Source organism: Abramis brama, assembly GCF_963993115.1.
Source record: "Abramis brama genome assembly, chromosome: 6".
In the NCBI taxonomy this organism is placed as follows: Eukaryota; Metazoa; Chordata; class Actinopteri; order Cypriniformes; family Leuciscidae; genus Abramis; species Abramis brama.
Window position 1 is genome coordinate 25,785,315 of NC_139968.1, and position 20,381 is coordinate 25,805,695.

Sequence of the window (20,381 nt, forward strand, 5' to 3'; positions counted from 1 at the left end):
CTGAAACCTCTTAGTTTAAGAGTTTTTAAAAGTTAGTGCTACTAACAACCGTTTAAAAAAAGTTGGATAAATTGGCAAATTTTATTTCTAGCATGATGTTCTTGTACAATGTGCAAAATTGTAAAACAAAACTGTTTATTTTATGCAAAAAAAAGGTTTAAAATATAAATGTTACAAGGTTTTACAAAGTGAGTAAAAAAAAAAAACATTGTGATATTGACATTCTTTTTTTGACAGTTTTTATGGATTTTTATTGCTTAGTTTTTGCTGCCCTCATTTTTATTTTTTTATTTTTTGGCTGAAAGAAATGACTTGCTTTTCGCTACATTTATCGCAGTTTTTTTAAACTGATTTTAGTATTTGCGGCCCAAATGTTTTGTTAATCTTTTTTTTTTTTACTCAAAGTAAAAACATGTTTGCGCAAACTATTGCATTCAATTTTAATGCGCAAGTTTGTTTTACGCATAAAATGTTAGTTAATCGCTATTGACATTTCTCAGCAATATTCATTATTATTTCTCATTTAGTTAATCGCCTAGTTATTGCAGCCTTCTAGTGTAGTTAATTATTCGTAAAACCATTTTTGCGCAAACTATCGCATTTACGCAATTCGTTTTACTTTTGTTCTGTAGGGCTCATTGTTTGCTCGAAAAATCAAATAGTTTCAATATGAGACCCAACTAATAGCTTTTTATTTTTAGTTTATCAATTTAATCAATTAGTTGTTACAGCCCTAACATTTGAAAAGTTGACATTTTCTTCAATACAAAGTCTAAGTTTGTATGTTAAGTGGATCAGGAAACTTGACCTAAAACTGTGCGCTATCTAGCGCCAACCCTTTATTAATTTCGTCCATTTAGTGTCACGTTGCGTTTTCGACTCGACACATTTAACTGTCACAACCCACATTTAAACGACACAAAAGGCGAATCGGATGTCTCTCCCTTCAGCCTGACAATTGAAACAATCCTGGTCTTCGTTTTAACGGTGATTTTTTTTTTTTTTCTTTTTTTTTTTTTTTCGCCTCGTTTGTTTTTATTATGTAAATGTCCTGGAGGCCGGGGCGCTGAGCGCTGTCTGTAGACTGCAGAGCAGAGGGGCTTTCATGCTTGAAATCTGAGCATTCATAATGAGACACACACACACACACACTCACACACAGACATGGCTTCTCTCTGAGGCAACAGTCCCGGGTCTTAATACTCTCCGCCTGGTATGCAAATACTGCGAGCTTTGATGAATTGTTGGAAATCTTCACTAAACACCCAGCAGATATACAGCGCTGCTCATGCCTCCTGCTTCTTACTTCCAGAACATAAATCATCGTTGTTGCCTAGGCTACGGCATTTTATGAAAAGTCTGCAAATGATTATGAAGGAATCAGATCATCTTACCCATGATCCTTGGATGGTTTACAGTTCAGTTTATCCCTGTTTACAGGCAAGGTTCCCACAGACGGTCATGGAAAAAACTGAGATTGGGAAAATGTAAAATTTTAGACTTGGAAAGAGGAGTGAATTAAAGTTGTCTAGTTTACGATTGGCTCTAAATATTCAATCTGCTAGAAATTTGTAATCGTGCACTACTGAAAAATGTACGAAAGGCTCATAAGTGGAAATATGTGTAAGAAGTCAAAGATCAAAGGTTGTCACATCTCTACTTTTGCTATAATAAAGTATAAAAAAAGTTTCCAACTGTATTGGATATTTATCAGCCTATATTGGATATTCAACTTTGGACATTTGTTTCTTCCTGTCTATTGCTAAATTTAAAGGATAGATTTAGGAGCACTGTTTCTTGAAGAGTTGTTTCTTATAGTAAAGGACTGAAAATTCATTGCAACTATTCAACTTTCTCATCACTTATTAATGTCAAATTGAGTAGTTATTAATATTAATAATGTTGTGATGCCTATATTCACTTAAGAATTATTTATTTAATTATTGTTTAATTATTCATCTGTGGATTCCACAGTCTCTCTACATTAAAGTAGCATGAAATATACAAGTGAAACCGCTTCTAGAACAAGGAAAAATGTTGGGCGGGGCTTAATATTGTCAGAATGGAATTGATTGGATGGTTGTGGTTTGCTATTGGTCGATCTCATGTGAGTGACAGGTTTGTCCCGCCCTCATGCCAGTGAACTCCTGATCAGAGAAGAGGAAAAAAATGCTGCAAGAGGGAGGGGAATTAATTTTGATTAAAGATTATGAGAGCAAATGAATTTAAAACAATAATGATGTTCGCCAATAAATTATTTTTAATAAATACTGCAGTATTCCATAAAAAAAAAAGAAAAAAGAATTGTCCATTTTGGTGACTTTAAATGGCACTAATGTGGCATAAGAAAGGGATGTGTTGTGTATTTCTCTAAAAATGCAATAGATGGCGCTATACACTTGCACAAACACTCTTTCACACAAATCATGGACTCTTACATGATTTTTTTGAGTTACTTTGATATTGTCAAATGTTTGATTCATGCATTTCTTTGGTGTTACCAGCCCTGACCACACAAATGCAGTATGTGATGTATTCAGTCATTCACCTTTGCATTATTATTATTATTTTTTTCAGGTCTCCCGATGTCACGACCGATGAGCAGCCGCCCGCTCTGCCCCCAAAACAGTCCAGAAAAGACCCTCTGACCCACAACGGCAGATCACAGTCTCAGCACGAGTTGGACGACCACCTCAGCGAATTATACAATGTACCTGCGTCGTCGGGAAAGAGCATGGTGGGGAAAACTGTCTTAACACACACACTCACACTACATGCGTTTGTTCGTATCGGTTTGTTTGATTCATATTGTCTCTTTGTTTCCACAGAACGGAGCCGTGCCTCATGACAATCTTGTTCTGATTAAAATGAGGCCGGATGAAAACGGACGATTTGGATTTAACGTTAAGGTGCGTTTTTGATCATTCAGCTGTTTATAAGCTAAAATCTAATGTCGTAATTTGTAAATGCAAATTCTGAATGTATGTATATTATAAAAGCATATTTTGGATGTTGTTTATGAATCTGACAGATAGATGTTTAGATGAATAGCAGATGAGATAACATTCTGTCAGTGTGCTATCAAAGGTCTTGCCTCAATTTATGATCATTTATAATTTATACAAATAAATTATAACAATAATTATAATAATAATGTTGGCTTGAGAAAGACTATTACCATTATACAATAAATAATTGAGTATAAAATTAAATAACTGAAAGTAGTCTTAATAGTGCATTATTTATTTATTTATATATATAGATGTATGTGTGATAGATGATTAGATAGATAGATAGATAGATAGATAGATAGATAGATAGATAGATACAGTACTGTAAATAATTAAACATTTATTTTGAAATGTTATATTTATACAAGTATGTATTTTTAAATAACAATTGTAATTAACACAAAAAAAATTAAAATTTGAAGTGTATTTATAAAAATATATAAAAATTGTAAATGCTGTTTTAAATAATATTATTTTAAAAAATACATATTAAAAATTTATATTTATAAAATATATATGTATTGTAAACAATTGACTTTTTATTTGTTATATATATATTACAATTTTATAAGAGCTTAATTCATATGAATGTATAATATTTAATTACAATTTGTGTTATGTGTATAAAAATAATATTTATGTATGTATTTTTATATATTCATTAATTTATTTATTTTGAATATTTTCATTTATATAATTCTCCTCTTCATCCACAGGGTGGCGCTGACCAGAGGATGCCCATCATAGTGTCCCGTGTTGCTCCAGGAACTCCGGTAAGTTTATGCGTCACACTCAGATCAGATTGTTTCTTCTGCTCATCAAGCCTGCATTTATTTGATCAAAAATACAGAAAAAAATGTAATATTGTGATATATTATTACAATTTAAAATAATTGGTTTTCAATTTATTATACTTTAAATTATCATTTATTTCTGTGATGCAAAGCTGAATTTTCAGGATCATTACTCCAGTCTTCAGTGTCACATGTGACATCCAGTCTATCACATGATCCTTTAGAAATCATTCTAGTATGATGATTCATTATCAAAGTTGGAAACAGTTCTGCTGCTTAATATTTTTTCATAACCTGTGATACTTTTTTAGGATACTTTGATGAATAAAAAGTAAAAAAATAAAAATAAAAAAAAAGAAGCAAATGTTTTAAAAATAGAAATCTTTTGTAACAACAATATACACGACTGGTCAGTAATTTGGGGTCAGTAATTTTTTTTCTTTCTTTTTTTGAAATAAATCAATACTTTTATTCAGCAAGGATGATGTGTTAAATTGATAAAAAAGTGATAGTAAAGAAGATTTATATTATTAGAAAATATTTTTTTATTTTGAATAAATGCAGTTCTTTTTAACCTTTTATTCATTTAAAGTATAATAAATTGAAAACAAATTATTTTAAATTGTAAATTATTTTTAATAATGTGTCCAAACTTTTGGCCTGTACTGTATGTTGATTTCTTGACTTGTCACTGGTGACTTTTCTCACCCTAACCCTTCATCTGTGACCTTTGACCTCTCTCAGGCTGATATGTGTATGCCGCGCCTCAACGAGGGCGACCAGGTCGTGCTGATTAACGGACGCGATATCTCAGAGCACACTCACGATGACGTGGTTATGCTAATTAAGGCCAGCTGTGAGGACCAATCAGGAGAGCTCATCCTGCTTGTCAGACCCAATGGTACGATCCGCCTGGATGGAGCTCCAAAATTCTAATTTTAATAGTTAGAATTATAATCTCACTTTCTCTCCTTCCTTTTCCTTTAGCCATCTATGATGTGGACGAGGAGCAGGAGAAGTTGGATCTGGAGCCAGATTTCCAGTACATTCCCGAGATGTCCGGTTTAGAGCAGAGCCACTCTGATGCTGATAGTTTGAGGTCCTCAATGCAGCTGCTGAAAGACGGTCTTTCCAGCGGTACTGTGCTTGCGCAGTTTGATGTAAGTCAGCTGACACACACTTTTACATTTTTTTAATATATATATATATATATATATATATATATATATATACATATATACATTTATACATATATATATATATATATACATATACATATATATATAGAATATGATTCAGCCGACAGCCCAGTGCAGCAGTGTGTGTGTGTGTGTATATATATGTATACAGTGAGGAAAATAAGTATTTAAACACCCTGCTATTTTGCAAGTTCTCCCACTTAGAAATCATGGAGGGGTCTGAAATTGTCATCGTAGGTGCATGTCCACTGTGAGAGACATAATCTAAAAAAAAAAAATCCAGAAATCACAATGTATGATTTTTAACTATTTATTTGTATTATACAGCTGCAAATAAGTATTTGAACACCTGTCTATCAGCTAGAATTCTGACCCTCAAAGACCTGTTAGTCTGCCTTTAAAATGTCCACCTCCACTCCATTTATTATCCTAAATTAGATGCACCTGTTTGAGGTCGTTAGCTGCATAAAGAATTTACTAATGACCATTTGGATGATCCAGAGGAGTCATGGGAGAAAGTCATGTGGTCAGATGAGACCAAAATAGAACTTTTTGGTCATAATTCCACTAAACGTGTTTGGAGGAAGAAGAATGATGAGTACCATCCCAAGAACACCATCCCTACTGTGAAGCATGGGGGTGGTAGCATCATGCTTTGGGGGTGTTTTTCTGCACATGGGACAGGGCGACTGCACTGTATTAAGGAGAGGATGACCGGGGCCATGTATTGCGAGATTTTGGGGAACAACCTCCTTCCCTCAGTTAGAGCATTGAAGATGGGTCGAGGCTGGGTCTTCCAACATGACAATGACCCGAAGCCCACAGCCAGGATAACCAAGGAGTGGCTCTGTAAGAAGCATATCAAGGTTCTGGCGTGGCCTAGCCAGTCTCCAGACCTAAACCCAATAGAGAATCTTTGGAGGGAGCTCAAACTCCGTGTTTCTCAGCGATAGCCCAGAAACCTGACTGATCTAGAGAAGATCTGTGTGGAGGAGTGGGCCAAAATCCCTCCTGCAGTGTGTGCAAACCTGGTGAAAAACTACAGGAAACGTTTGACCTCTGTAATTGCAAACAAAGGCTACTGTACCAAATATTAACATTGATTTTCTCAGGTGTTCAAATACTTATTTGCAGCTGTATCATACAAATAAATAGTTAAAAAATCATACATTGTGATTTCTGGATTTTTTTTTTAGATTATGTCTCTCACAGTGGACATGCACCTACGATGACAATTTCAGACCCCTCCATGATTTCTAAGTGGGAGAACTTGCAAAATAGCAGGGTGTTCAAATACTTATTTTCCTCACTGTATATATATACGTCATCGTGAGTGTGCTCTGAGATATCACGTCCGTTAATCAGCACGACCTGGTCGCCCTTGTTGAGGCGCGGCATACACATATCAGCCTGAGAGAGGTCAAAGGTCACAGATGAAGGGTTAGGGTGAGAAAAGTCACCAGTGACAAGTCAAGAAATCAACATACAGTACAGGCTAAAAGTTGGGACACATTATTAAAAAGAATTTACAATTTAAAATAATATATATATATCATACATACATACATACATACACACCAGGGATGGAAATGAACTTTTTTGTCCACCTGCCACTGTGGCTGGTGGATTTCAAAATCTACCAGCCACTCAACGTTTTTACCAGCCACTTTCTTGTTTTTAACCGACAATGTGTAACTGCATGTGAAAATGAATACTACAAGATCTACAATACTTAAGTCGTTTATTTCATAGGGTCTCAAGTCTCAAGGAAATACTGACATTTTCTCTTTCTCTCTTGTACACACAAACCATGAACTGATACACGTTTCATTAAATGAGTAGGGCAGATTAAACAAAAAACAAACATTCCTCCACCCATCCTCCCCACTCCCAGTCCAATTTACTCCTGCTCATCAGAATCAGATTCTGAAGTCTCAGAGGTGCTTTCCTGAGCATTCCGAACATACCGAACAGAACATTGTCAGACTTGTCTCGTCGTAAACTAACCAATCGCGGGACTCCCCATTGTCTGCTTTTCTCCATTGTGTATATATATATATGTCTAGAATATGATTAGAATATGAGAATGTTGATTAGAATATGACAAAGTCTGACAATGTTCTGTTCGGTATGTCGTCAACACGCTTCAGAAGATGCCAATAAGAGAACTAATAGTTTCATTGTTGGGACTAAAAACCTAAAACTGGAAGCCATAAAAGGCCACGAATCATCCAAATGCCACATCCAGGTAAAAAAGATAGCACAGGGAAAAGCAGGTTTTTGCAACACCAGTGCCCCGAAATCCTCAGCCTGGTTGACCTGTACCAGCCTCTACTGCAGACTGTGAAAGAGGCTTCAGTCAAATGAAGTGAGTGAAAAATGACTGGAGGTCCCGTCTTACATCAAGAAGCCTCTGTGACCTGCTGACTGTCCAGCTATTTAGTCCCTCTATTGAGGATTATGACCCTACCCCTGCTATCCAGCTCTGGCATCAGGCTAGCATCCGGCCTAGAAGGCCAGAGTTCATGGAGGGGAAGAAGAATGCTCAGGAAAGCACCTCTGAGACTTCAGAATCTGATTCTGATGAGCAGGAGTAAATTGGACTGGGAGGATGGGTGGAGGAATGTTTGTTTTTTGTTTAATCTGCCCTACTCATTTAATGAAACGTGTATCAGTTCATGGTTTGTGTGTACAAGAGAGAAAGAGAAAATGTCAGTATTTCCTTGAGACTTGAGACCCTATGAAATAAACGACTTAAGTATTGTAGATCTTGTAGTATTCATTTTCACATGCAGTTACACATTGTCGGTTAAAAACAAGAAAGTGGCTGGTAAAAACGTTGAGTGGCTGGTAGATTTTGAAATCCACCAGCCACAGTGGCAGGTGGACAAAAAAGTTAATTTCCATCCCTGGTGTGTATGTATGTGTGTATACATATATGTATATATATATATATACAGTGAGGGAAATAAGTATTTGAACACCCTGCTATTTTGCAAGTTCTCCCACTTAGAAATCATGGAGGGGTCTGAAATTGTCATCGTAGGTGCATGTCCACTGTGAGAGACATAATCTAAAAAAAAAAATCCAGAAATCACAATATATGATTTTTTAACTATTTATTTGTATGATACAGCTGCAAATAAGTATTTGAACACCTGAGAAAATCAATGTTAATATTTGGTACAGTAGCCTTTGTTTGCAATTACAGAGGTCAAACGTTTCCTGTAGTTTTTCACCAGGTTTGCACACACTGCAGGAGGGATTTTGGCCTACTCCTCCACACAGATCTTCTCTAGATCAGTCAGGTTTCTGGGCTGTCGCTGAGAAACACGGAGTTTGAGCTCCCTCCAAAGATTCTCTATTGGGTTTAGGTCTGGAGACTGGCTAGGCCACGCCAGAACCTTGATATGCTTCTTACAGAGCCACTCCTTGGTTATCCTGGCTGTGTGCTTCGGGTCATTGTCATGTTGGAAGACCCAGCCTCGACCCATCTTCAATGCTCTAACTGAGGGAAGGAGGTTGTTCCCCAAAATCTCGCAATACATGGCCCCGGTCATCCTCTCCTTAATACAGTGCAGTCGCCCTGTCCCATGTGCAGAAAAACACCCCCAAAGCATGATGCTACCACCCCCATGCTTCACAGTAGGGATGGTGTTCTTGGGATGGTACTCATCATTCTTCTTCCTCCAAACACGTTTAGTGGAATTATGACCAAAAAGTTCTATTTTGGTCTCATCTGACCACATGACTTTCTCCCATGACTCCTCTGGATCATCCAAATGGTCATTTGGCAAACTTAAGACGGGCCTTGACATGTGCTGGTTTAAGCAGGGGAACCTTCCGTGCCATGCATGATTTCAGTCTTAGTGTATTACCAACAGTAACCTTGGAAACGGTGGTCCCAGCTCTTTTCAGGTCATTGACCAGCTCCTCCCATGTAGTTCTGGGCTGATTTCTCACCTTTCTTAGGATCATTGAGACCCCACGAGGTGAGATCTTGCATGGAGCCCCAGTCCGAGGGAGATTGACAGTCATGTTTAGCTTCTTCCATTTTCTAATGATTGCTCCAACAGTGGACCTTTTTTCACCAAGCTGCTTGGCAATTTCCCCGTAGCCCTTTCCAGCCTTGTGGAGGTGTACAATTTTATCTCTAGTGTCTTTGGACAGCTCTTTGGTCTTGGCCATGTTAGTAGTTGGATTCTTACTGATTGTATGGGGTGGACAGGTGTCTTTATGCAGCTAACGACCTCAAACAGGTGTATCTAATTTAGGATAATAAATGGAGTGGAGGTGGACATTTTAAAGGCAGACTAACAGGTCTTTGAGGATCAGAATTCTAGCTGATAGACAGGTGTTCAAATACTTATTTGCAGCTGTATCATACAAATAAATAGTTAAAAAATCATATATTGTGATTTCTGGATTTGTTTTTTTAGATTATGTCTCTCACAGCACCTACGATGACAATTTCAGACCCCTCCATGATTTCCAAGTGGGAGAACTTGCAAAATAGCAGGGTGTTCAAATACTTATTTTCCTCACTGTATGTGTATACATATATATATATATATATATATATATATATATATATATATATATATATATATATATATATATATATATATATATATATATATATATATATATATATATATATATATATATATATATATATATATATATACATACACACACACATACACACACACACACACACACACACACACACACACACACGCGCGCATACACTGCTGCACTGGGCTGTCGGCTGAATCATTCTAGTCACATAATTTCCTGTTGTTCTTTTCTGACTGTCTCGATTATTTCCTGTTTGCTGAGCGTACTGTTTTTATGTCATGAACTTTTACAAACCAAAAGCGTAATTTAGCTTGTTTATTAATGAGTGAAACATGCTAATGTTGCACAATAACATACAGTAAACAGGACCAAGCTAAATTTTTATTTTCCTCATCATAAGTGTCTTAATATAGGTGGAAATTGTCTTTTTTTTTAAATCCAAAAACATTTGGTTGATTGCAAATGTGTTTTACTCCTATAGCAACTGTACAGGAAACGTCCTGGGATGTCCATGTCATGCGCCAGATTGCCACAAAACGTCTCCAAAAACCGCTATCGGGACATTTCTCCATGTGAGTGCACAGCTTGTGTTTGTGTTGGACTCAGAAATGTTTTCATGATTAGCTAGATGTTCATAACAGTTTATTTTGTGACACAGACGACACCACTCGAGTTGTATTAAAGGGGACGGATGATTATATCAATGCAAATTTCATCAATGTGAGCATTCTTCTCAGATAATTTATTTTGAAGTTATTTTGGTAATGTTTTGTTCTTAGAGAGTGATAATCTGTATATATTTGTGTGTTTTCAGATGGAAGTCCCGAGTAAAGGTGAAGTAAAGCGGTATATTGCCTGCCAAGGGCCACTTCCCGGTACATGCTCTGACTTTTGGCAGATGGTGTGGGAACAGAGCGCCGCCCTTGTGGTTATGCTGACGACACAAGTTGAACGTGGCAGGGTATGAATATATATTTTTTTAAATGTATGTTTTAAATGGTATTTACACATTCACACAAAAACTCTCCCTGGTTATAAAACTATTATGCCACAATGAATGCTTGGTGGAAGGTACATGATCTACGACATTGCAATTTGGAACAATCAGCCAACACACCAATATGGTATAACCCAATGTTTTTAATTAATAATAAAAAATTTAATCTTTCCACATGGAGTCAAAGAGGAGTAACCAGCCTGAGCCACTTATACAATGGGGGCCTGTTCATGACCTTTGCTCTTATTCAGTCAAAATACAAGTTACCTTATCAAACTTACTTTCAATATATACAGTTAAAAGAAGTCATGAAAAAATCAATTGGTTCTGGTACTCTGAATTTTTTTTTTGTCTTAATCTTATCAAAATGTGTGTCAGAAAAATGTTCTGATTTCAATTGATGATCTTGTCTTATATGGTATATTGGACTTTTCCCTTTTAGGTGAAATGTCATCAATACTGGCCAAATGTTTCCGCAAGTGGCGCCTATGGAGGCTTCCAGGTTACATGCGTGTCGGAGGAAGGGAACTCTGCGTACATGCTCAGAGATCTGACTCTTACACACCTGGAGGTGACGCATCTACTCAAATGTTCTTATGTATTAATGTAAATAAACGTATGTGCTAATGTCTGTTTGGATGTTTGAACAGAGTAAAGAAGAAAGGCAGATTTGTCAGATGCAGTACTTGGCGTGGCCCGATCACGGCGTGCCAGATGATTCGTCGGACTTCCTGAACTTTGTCAGTCAAGTACGCAGCAAAAGAGCCGACACTCCAGATCCTGTTGTGGTTCATTGCAGGTCAGGCCTGGAAAATGTCCCGACAGAATCTCTTACAAGTAAAAACAAAACAAAAAGACACCATGATTTGTTTATTGACTCCACCCCTTTCTCTTTCAGCGCCGGGATTGGTCGCACCGGGGTGCTTATCACCATGGAGACAGCGATGTGTTTGATAGAGAATGGTCAGTCGGTGTATCCCTTAGACCTCGTGAGAACCATGAGAGACCAGCGTGCCATGATGATCCAGACTCCTGTGAGTACGCAGAAGAACAGCGCACTTAAGGGGCTTTCGCGCCGGAGGAACCTTTTCATGGTTGCTAGAACTAATGGCGGAAGAACCCACTTTTTGGCGTGTTCGCACCACAGGAACTGGGAAGGCTTTTAGTTAAAGGAACGTCTTTATGGGGAACTAAATTAGCTCCTACTTCAGAGAAGGGTCTAACCCAGCACAATGGGAACTACCAATGACGTAAGTGTACGCTGATTGGCCGAACACACGCGAAAGACTAGCACCCGCTATTTAAAAAGAAAAAAGCTGTGTACACGCACAGATTATAGCCTATTCATTTACTCCACAAACATGGAAAACAGTGATAGATGGACCTCTCAACCTTAACGCTAAGGAGAAAATCCAATGCGATTATGTATTTCTGCTCAGATAGCGACATTGGGCATCAACCACACGGCAAATGCTAATACTTTTTTCTTTGTATAACAGTTCTATCTAATAACGTATCTATCTAATAACAGACCGTAAACTAATGAAGACTGAGTCAGGCTCTGGCTTTCTCAGCGCGGTCAAAATAAGACTTGCATCACTTCAGAGTTCCTACTAGCGGTGCGAATGCAATCGGGAAAATGGCCCTAGAGGAACATCTAGTTCTCGGGTAATCACCCTGGTGGCTAATTCCTATAACTAAGTTCCTATAACTACTCGGTGCGAAAGCCCCTTTAGACAGGAAGAGACTGTTTAATTGACAATTAACGTTTAGGACAGATTTGCAGTTATGCATTTGTCAGATGTTTTTATCCAAAATAAAAGGTTCTAACGTGAGCTACATAGTTGACTTGCTGTGAAATATCTCAGTCTGAGTTTATAATTATCGAAGATTCGATGCTACAAATCTTGATACAGTCTCTCAAAAATTACGTTGAATGATCTGGTATACATAGTTGTTTTTACCATGCAGCTGATTCACTACATTTCCTTTTTGTTTGTTTGCTTGCAGAGCCAGTACCGTTTCGTCTGCGAAGCGATTTTGAAAGTTTACGAAGAGGAGATTGTAAAACCGTGCGAGACTGAGCCTCCGGTCGAAAAGGAAGAATGAACACCACTCTTCAGCGTTTCTGAGCTTCTTCTGTGATTTACAACTACTGCCTGTGAGATCTGCGCTCAGCTCGCTGTCGCCCCCTGCTGGAAGGCAGTGGACATGACTGCCTGCAAGCTAGAATACAGACGAAAAAGCACTATTGCACTTTACAGCGACAAACAATGACTTGAGGGGATTTTTCATTTTTACGAAAGAAAAAAAAAACACGCAGTATCAGGTTATTGATTTATAGGTACTGTTAATAACGTTAATTATTTGGGTCGGAGAAAGAAATGAGCTTTTGCTTTCGTGCCAAAAGCTGAAATGAACCACAGTCCATGTCAGAATTAACTCTTGCAACTAACGACAGCATTTAACATTTTACTGGTTATTTATTTGTTTTTTTTAACAGTTGACTTAAAAGCAACAGGTGCTCGCCCCATTATCTTTTTTTTTCTTGACCGTGACTGTTTTGTTTTAACGTTTAAAACGAGTTTAAATCGTTAACGTAATTTTTTTCCGATTTTTAATCGTCAAACAAAAGCAGTCCATCGATGAAGCTTTTATTGATACACTTTCATTCGTTTTTACCCTGAAGATTTTGAGGTTATTCGCAAGGTACTTTAGACTTGCGTAAAGTACTTTCGATTCTTGATACAGTTTCCATGGTATCATTACGGTTCTCTCTAAATTTAGTGAAATTATCAGCCACCAGCTGCGTTGAAAATGAGCCATGGTGAAGATGTGTCTTGCTGCCAAATTTCACAGCTGTTTGCCTCTGAAACCAATTGGTGCGTCGCTTTGGCTAATCGCTATTTATTGCAAGGCTACGTATAGTGCGTAAAACGCCTGACGTTTGTATCGTTAAATATGCATCAGGCAGCTGTTCTGCTCTCAGATCCACGTTTGCCGGATCTTTGAAGCGTTTTATTTAGAAATTAAAGCTGTGAATTTCACATTAGCTTCGTGGCGGAAACTGGATACTCAGTTGATAAGTATGTATGCAGATTAATCGTTTAACGTACGATTTAGTCTAGCATTCTCTCTGGTCAGCATAAAGATCGTCACATAGTCTCAAATACCAATTTTCTTCCATGTTTACAATCAAAATTTCAACTTCAACTGTAAGAAGCCGAGTACCTTCAGATTTAAATTGTTCGCCCTGTATGAATAATTGTGTTCTTTGTTGAGTAGTAATATCTGCTCCCCTCTCTGAAGATACAGGTTAAAATTCTGCTAATCATTATTTATGCTTATCCATTTCTCCTCTTCTCTAACTAGTTACCCGTTAGCTATTACATGCAATATACTCGTAAGGTGGTCATAGTTCATTTAGTACTTGCTATGGCTGTAGAGATGATGGCATTTACAGAACACATTGGCCACTTTAGCGTTTTATTCACCATAAGTGCAACATTTTACAAATGCTTAATGATCAATGAATTTAACATGAGATTTTAGTTTGCAAAACATGAAGTTCTCATTCTGAAGATCAAAACGTTTTTAATGCGACACCATCTTAATTGTTTGCAAACGTTTTTGCGAACATTTCCCCCCGTACGATGTTTTGCGGTGCCATTGCGCAAACGATTTGGCGTCAAGGACCAATCCCGCCCACCGTTTTGAATGTGAGCTGATTTTGCTTCAGTGTACGTCGTTATAGCGCAGCAGCTAGAAATTTACTACCGGCGTTGCGCCGGAAGTGGTGGTATTTTTGTATTTAAGGAAAAAACGAACGAAAAAAGGACAGCACTTTGCAACTGACTGTGGTAGTCAGCTGTGCTACTGTAGAATTTATACTGTTATTGTGTGATGGGGAAAAATATGTTGTTTAATTATTTATGTTGAACATTTTGTCAAATACGGACACCTGTGGGGGGGCTCTTAACTACATAGTGTCATATGTGAAATATTTGTAAATACAATGTTATATATTAAAAGTGTTCTGAAAAGATAACTGTGGTTATTTTTGTTTTAAAAGTACAGAGGAAATTGTATGTCATGTTTGTATATACACACAGTTGTGTTTGTATGTCTGTGAGAGAGCAAGTACGTCTTTTGTACAGAATGTTTTGTTTCTTACTGGCGTAAACTTTGAAATTGTGCTTAAATAAGCTGAGTCGTCTTTTGGCGCTTGTGACACACGTCAAATCAAATATAATACAGCTCAAACTCCTTTTTTCAGTGTTGTTTGTGATAAATATCGACCTTCCAATCATGCAAGAATGAAAGAACAAACACATTTCATTTCGCAGCTTGTCTTTTTTTATTTTATTTTTCTTAGGATTTCACATGAGGTGTAGAACAGGGATAATTTATTGAATTGAATTTAATTCATGCTGACTTTATGGATCTCGTTGATTGTTGTTTTTACTTCTTCACGACTTCGACGTCAACGTCCTCTGTGCGAGAAACAACCTTCCCATCAACCACCTCTTCGATTACGGTGCGAACGCGCTTGGTCACCACAGGTTCATCTGGAGAAGACATTAAGAAAAAAACGATTACTTTAATATATAATAATATTTTAACATATATCACTTTAAATAAAAAAAAAATCTTTTTTCTCAATTTAAAATAAAAAACACTTACGTTTGGGGGGAGGAGGAGCTACAATCTCTACAACTTTGATTGTCTGTCTCCTGTAACAAAAAAAAGTTTATTAAATTTCATACAACTCTTGTGATCTTTAGAAAGACAATATGGTTAATTTGTTTTATTTATATATCTATATCGGTCTTACTGAATGTCCTCTCCATCCAGAAGTCTCCTGTACTCGGCGATCTCCATCTCTAGTCTGGTCTTGATGTCCAGAAGCAGTTTGTAGTCACTGCCCTGTCTTTCGATGTCAATTCGCATCCGAGAAAGCTCTGTCTCCAGACCGTTAATGACGACCTGCAACTGGTTGAGCTGGAGGCTGTAGCGTGACTCTGTCTCTCCCAGTGTGCCGTCAAGAGCCGCTTTCTGTAATGGCATAAAGCGTAGAAGAACGGTTAGGGGGCGGGACTATGCATATTAAATTGTGCAAATTGCTCCCTCTAGAGGCAGCTAGTAGGAAATGTTTTCTTTTTTATATTATTAATCAAAGCTAGTAGACATTTGAGCATAGGATGATAATTAGGGGTGTTGCTATGTATATTAGATCAAATAAAGCTCCCCCTAGTGGTTGAATGTTTAATTAAAGATAGTACACATTTGAAAGATAAAGAGAGACTTTTACCATGCTAAGTTGCGACTGTAGTTCGATCTCCAGGTTCTGCAGTGTTCTCCTGAGCTCGTTGACTTCAGTGCGGGACATTGAGAATTCTTCTTGTCTGGTGGTGACCGTCTTGTTCAGTTCGTCGAACTGCGGGGAAAGAGGTTTGAGGTAAACATCTAGCTGACTGTGTACGGGTTGGCTATCGCAGACTGGATTAATAACAATGAGCACTTACTTTGACCTTGTACCAGGTCTCCATTTCTCTGCGGTTCTTCTCGGTGATGCCTTCATACTGCTGACGGATCTCCTCCATGATGCGGGCCAGGTCTTGCTGAGGTGCGGCGTCAACCTCCACGTTTACGCTGCTGGAGGACATTTGAGCACGAAGAGCTGCGAGCTCCTACAGATCAATCATATACATGTCGTTTTTCATACAATTCATATTAAAAGGTCTGTTGTCTAAAGCATAGAGATTTTAATGAATCGCTGCTCACAGGGAAGTCACTTTAAAAACAAGCAGCTTTCTGTTGGGTCAGTGCGATGAACTCACGTGGCCAACTTAGAAATGAGCTAAATCTGTTTGCTGAACTGAATACAAAACTCTCAGTCGTGCAGATTTCTACTTGAATTTCTGGATTTCGCCAAACAATGGTAGAAACATGACCGCCACACCTTTAGGCTTTGAACATAGTACAAAGAAATCCATGGCTTCAGATTATAGTAATTACAGGACTAGCGTTGCTAATAGAGCCTAATGTATAAAATTACACTTAGAGAAGATTATTGGGTAAAAATCTTGCCTTGCTCCACCAGGTTTGTCCTACCTGGAGGGCCAAAATTGTTTTTTGATCTCACCTCTGCATGGTTCTTCTTCAGGTAAACAAGCTCCTCCTTCAGACCCTCGATCTGCATCTCGAGATCTGAGCGGGCCATGGTGAGGTCATCCAGAACCCTCCTCAGGCCGGCGATGTCGGCCTCCACGGACTGGCGCATGGCCAACTCATTCTCGTACCTGAAGAAGCCAAGAATAGCAATGGTTAGGATGGGAATTCAGATGAACTGAAGTGTTACAACTTTGGGTGTGACATTAACAAACTCATAAAAAAGGGGAAATCCTGCTGAGGAAAAAAAGCATCTTAGATTGGTTTGCTGGTTTAATAAAATGTTTTTTCAGCATGGAAATTCTAGTAAGTTTTAATAATCAGAATGGGATATATTACAATTTTTAAAGGGGTGATGAACTGAGAAATCGAATTTTCCTTGAGATTTTGACATATAAGCGGTCATCATACTATAAGAATATCCTGTACATTTCAGAACTGAAAACTTCCTTGTTAGTCCAATTAAAGCTTTTATTGACACCAAACACAGCGAATGACAGGTTTTTCAAAGTGGGGATCTATGACGTCAAAGGGTAAAGCGAACGTCAAGTTGACCTCAGACAAAAATATACATGTATATATTTAAAAAAAAAAAAAAAGTTAATTACCCCTTTAAAGGAGAGAATTTGAGGGTAAAGGTTTTTGCTTGTACTTACTTGACTCTGAAGTCCTCGGCTGCCAGTTTGGCATTGTCGATCTGAAGCATGATTCTGGCATTGTCCTGGCTGGCGAGTAAGATCTGAAGACAAACAGATGAAGAATTGAGACTCAAATACAGCTAATGAAAGTAAACCAAACATTTTGCATTGGCACAACGCCTTAGACATCTCTCTCTCTCTCTCTCTCTCTCTCTCTCTCTCTCTCTCTCTCTATATATATATATATATATATATATATATATATATATATACATACAGTCCATTTACATATTCTGTAATGTCAGTTACTATATTAATATACTACTTTTTATCAATAGATGTCTTTTTGTTCTCTGATCATTTAAGAATTGATTATTAGATAGGCCTATAAATCTATATCTATCTATCTATCTATCTATCTATATATATATATATATATATATATATATATATATATGTATCTATATCTATATCTATCTATCTATCTATATATATATAATCATATAAATTCTAAAATATGTAAATCGTAAAGTAAAATTTTTAATTCGGATATCTTCCTTTTGATAAAAACTCTGATAGCTTATTCCACACTAGATAATATAAAATATATAACTCTATAATGTAAAATGGCTCACTTTTTTGCGCAGATCTTCAATGGTGGCGTAATAGTGGCTGTAATCTCTGGAGATAGGGGTTCTCTTCTCGTACCATTCCCGGATCTGGCGCTCCAGCTGCGCGTTGGCTGTCTCCAGGGAGCGCACTTTCTCCAGGTAAGTGGCCAGACGGTCGTTGAGGTTCTGCATGGTTGACTTCTCGTTGAAAGTCGTACCGAAGCCATTGTCAACCCCGCCAAACGCGCTGCCCAGGTCGAAACAGCTGTTGTTGCTCTGTGCGTAAGAGACGCGCACGCTGGAGCCCCCCGCACCTCCGTAGACACTTGGCGCACGACCGACGGCGATGCGCTTGGAGTATCCACCGCTGAGAGAGTGGGAGGTGAAGGGACGAGAGCTGGAGCTGGACATGCTCTTGCGGGAAAAAGACTGAACAACCTGAGTCATGGTTTCCGTTCCTGTTGCCTCAGCGCTTTGTTGGATACCTCTGACAGCTGCTTAATGGTTTAGGAGAGCTGAGGATCTTTTATACAGTTTGACCAAGGGGTGGGGTTATTTCAGCTTATTTATGATAATGATTATCGGAAAACAATTAAACAGGTGTGTACAGGGTGTGCTCATAGGACCCTGAGGCACGCTTAACCTGATCGACATGATTTTGTTAATAAACATTAATTCCCTGCATGGAGTTTAAGATTTGATGGGTCAGGATATAGATATAACAAAATAGTAGCCTACCACTTTGTAACTTTCGTTAGCAGTAAAAGTGATTAAACATGATATAGGGCTAAAAATGTCAGTTTATGCATTCAGAATTGTTGCGGTGTGACATGCTGTAGGCTAATTAATCTAAAACGTAAAAAAAAAAAAAATTCTTCTATCATTTTCATGCATTATGTTTTATATCCACGCATCAGTGCGACTAAATTGAATATTTTAAAGATGTGAATGTTTATATTAAATATGTATTTACTTTCTTACTCTGTAAAAAAAAAAAGTTGCTGCCTTAAATTTTTTAATTAATTTGGTTGTTCCAAGTAATGTCAACTTAAATGACATTAAAATGTCTTTAAAAATGAATTGATTCTTGTATGACTAAGCATTTCTTATTTTGATGAGTTTAAGCAAGACACCATAACTCATATGGTCATATAATTTTTTACGGTGTATTACGATTTTTTTCACTTTATAAATTAAAGTGTCTCCATACCACCCGTACAGTGACCGTGATAATGATAGGGTGATTGCCCTCTTCGGTATGTGCAGAATGAGGACTTTAAGCACTAGTTCATTATCACTGTCTCTCCACGCCCTGATTAGATGTGAAAGTGTATGAGAAATACTAGGCTATGCTTGATTTAACTGACTGCCACAAACCAGGCGATACTTTAGTCAGTGAAGTACCAGAACTGTTGTCACGCAACACTGCGCCATAAAGTGGTTCTTACTAACAAGCTCCAGTTTCAATGGAAAATGTGAAGGTAATTCGTTCAGTAATAACGAAAAGGGTCGCGCAAGAAGTGCTTGTCATTGTGAACTTTTACTTTCCCCAGTCATTCATTATCAACCTATTCTAGTAAAGTACACTTTAACCAGCCCTAAGGCATGTTTATGTTTTCGAGTTGTACATCTATGTCCTAGACACGCCGTAAGGTGAGGTACAATTACATGATCGTGTTCCCTACTGGTCTATGTTCATGTCTGTGTGCATAATTATTTTGTCTTTCACCTTTCCCTTTGTTATTTCTTTCCCTTTCATACCTGTCGTAGCCTAATTCCATCATTCGGAGCTCATTTCTCATAGACTAACGAGGGAGTGTCTCGTTCTCCGTGTTATCTTTCCACTCCCACCTGCATAGCTCACTTCTTCCAGACCAAATCCACGTCTCCTTCAAGTAGGCTAGACTCAACGTCGTTCCCTTCGGCCCGCACCATCAATCGTTCCCCTGTTACACACATTCGTTTGCTACATCATCGTTGTCGTGCATCACCACTCCATTTGAGGATGGACTTTGGGGTCATGAATTTCTTTAAACCCATTTGTTGGTGGTGGTTTCACTCATTTGAATCTTTTATTTTGATTCAGGTTGATCAGCCGGGTTTGTTAGGAGAGAGTGGGGTAAGCTGTGCCAAGTCAGCATGGCCATATGACTTGGAGGGGGAAAAAACTACTTGGGGGGGAGGGCTGTGTCATGTCAATGGGTGAACTGAATTATTTTGAAATATGTAACTGATTACAGCAAATAAAATAATAATAATAATTAAAAAAGTTAACTAAATAGGAGCAATTAGACAAAAATAATGATAGTCTATAATTAATCACTTTGCTTTGCATGACACATTGATATTACAGTACAGATATCGCGGACTTGTATAAGC

At 37.8% G+C, this 20,381-nt stretch overlaps 2 protein-coding genes across 4 annotated transcripts in view; one reads left to right on the forward strand and one right to left on the reverse strand.

Moving 5' to 3' along the window:
* ptpn4b (protein tyrosine phosphatase non-receptor type 4b) overlaps positions 1-14,845 on the forward strand; it is a 37,989-nt gene extending 23,144 nt beyond the window's left edge. For all 3 annotated transcript variants that reach the window (XM_084117538.1, XM_084117540.1, XM_084117539.1), the window contains exons 16-27: positions 2,578-2,737; positions 2,829-2,909; positions 3,728-3,784; positions 4,550-4,706; positions 4,793-4,965; positions 10,067-10,157; positions 10,244-10,305; positions 10,400-10,546; positions 11,025-11,153; positions 11,233-11,381; positions 11,481-11,616; positions 12,593-14,845. In XM_084117538.1, the coding sequence (XP_083973664.1) occupies positions 2,578-2,737; positions 2,829-2,909; positions 3,728-3,784; positions 4,550-4,706; positions 4,793-4,965; positions 10,067-10,157; positions 10,244-10,305; positions 10,400-10,546; positions 11,025-11,153; positions 11,233-11,381; positions 11,481-11,616; positions 12,593-12,691 (1,441 nt within the window). In that variant the 3' untranslated portion in view covers positions 12,692-14,845. The remainder of the gene's footprint in view (positions 1-2,577; positions 2,738-2,828; positions 2,910-3,727; positions 3,785-4,549; positions 4,707-4,792; positions 4,966-10,066; positions 10,158-10,243; positions 10,306-10,399; positions 10,547-11,024; positions 11,154-11,232; positions 11,382-11,480; positions 11,617-12,592) is intronic.
* A 70-nt stretch (positions 14,846-14,915) lies between these two features.
* On the reverse strand, positions 14,916-20,226 carry krt97 (keratin 97). Its single transcript, XM_084117541.1, has 8 exons — positions 18,027-20,226; positions 17,410-17,492; positions 16,728-16,884; positions 16,108-16,272; positions 15,894-16,019; positions 15,417-15,637; positions 15,266-15,315; positions 14,916-15,150 (listed from the first exon to the last, which is right to left on the reverse strand). Exons 1-8 carry the CDS (start codon positions 18,447-18,449, stop codon positions 15,044-15,046), a joined length of 1,332 nt encoding a protein of 443 aa, XP_083973667.1. The 5' UTR covers positions 18,450-20,226; the 3' UTR covers positions 14,916-15,043.
* Positions 20,227-20,381: the final 155 nt, after the last annotated feature.

What these genes read in the sequence shown, in the direction of transcription:
- krt97 (XM_084117541.1), bottom strand. Translation starts at nt 18,449, where the DNA reads ATGACTCAGGTTGTTCAGTCTTTTTCCCGCAAGAGCATGTCCAGCTCC. An exon ending in AGACCTGGTACAAGGTCAAA is followed by an intron (nt 16,020 to 16,107) that starts GTAAGTGCTCAT and finishes CTTTCCCCGCAG; the next exon opens with TTCGACGAACTGAACAAGAC. An exon ending in AGCTCCTCCTCCCCCCAAAC is followed by an intron (nt 15,151 to 15,265) that starts GTAAGTGTTTTT and finishes TGTCTTCTCCAG; the next exon opens with ATGAACCTGTGGTGACCAAG.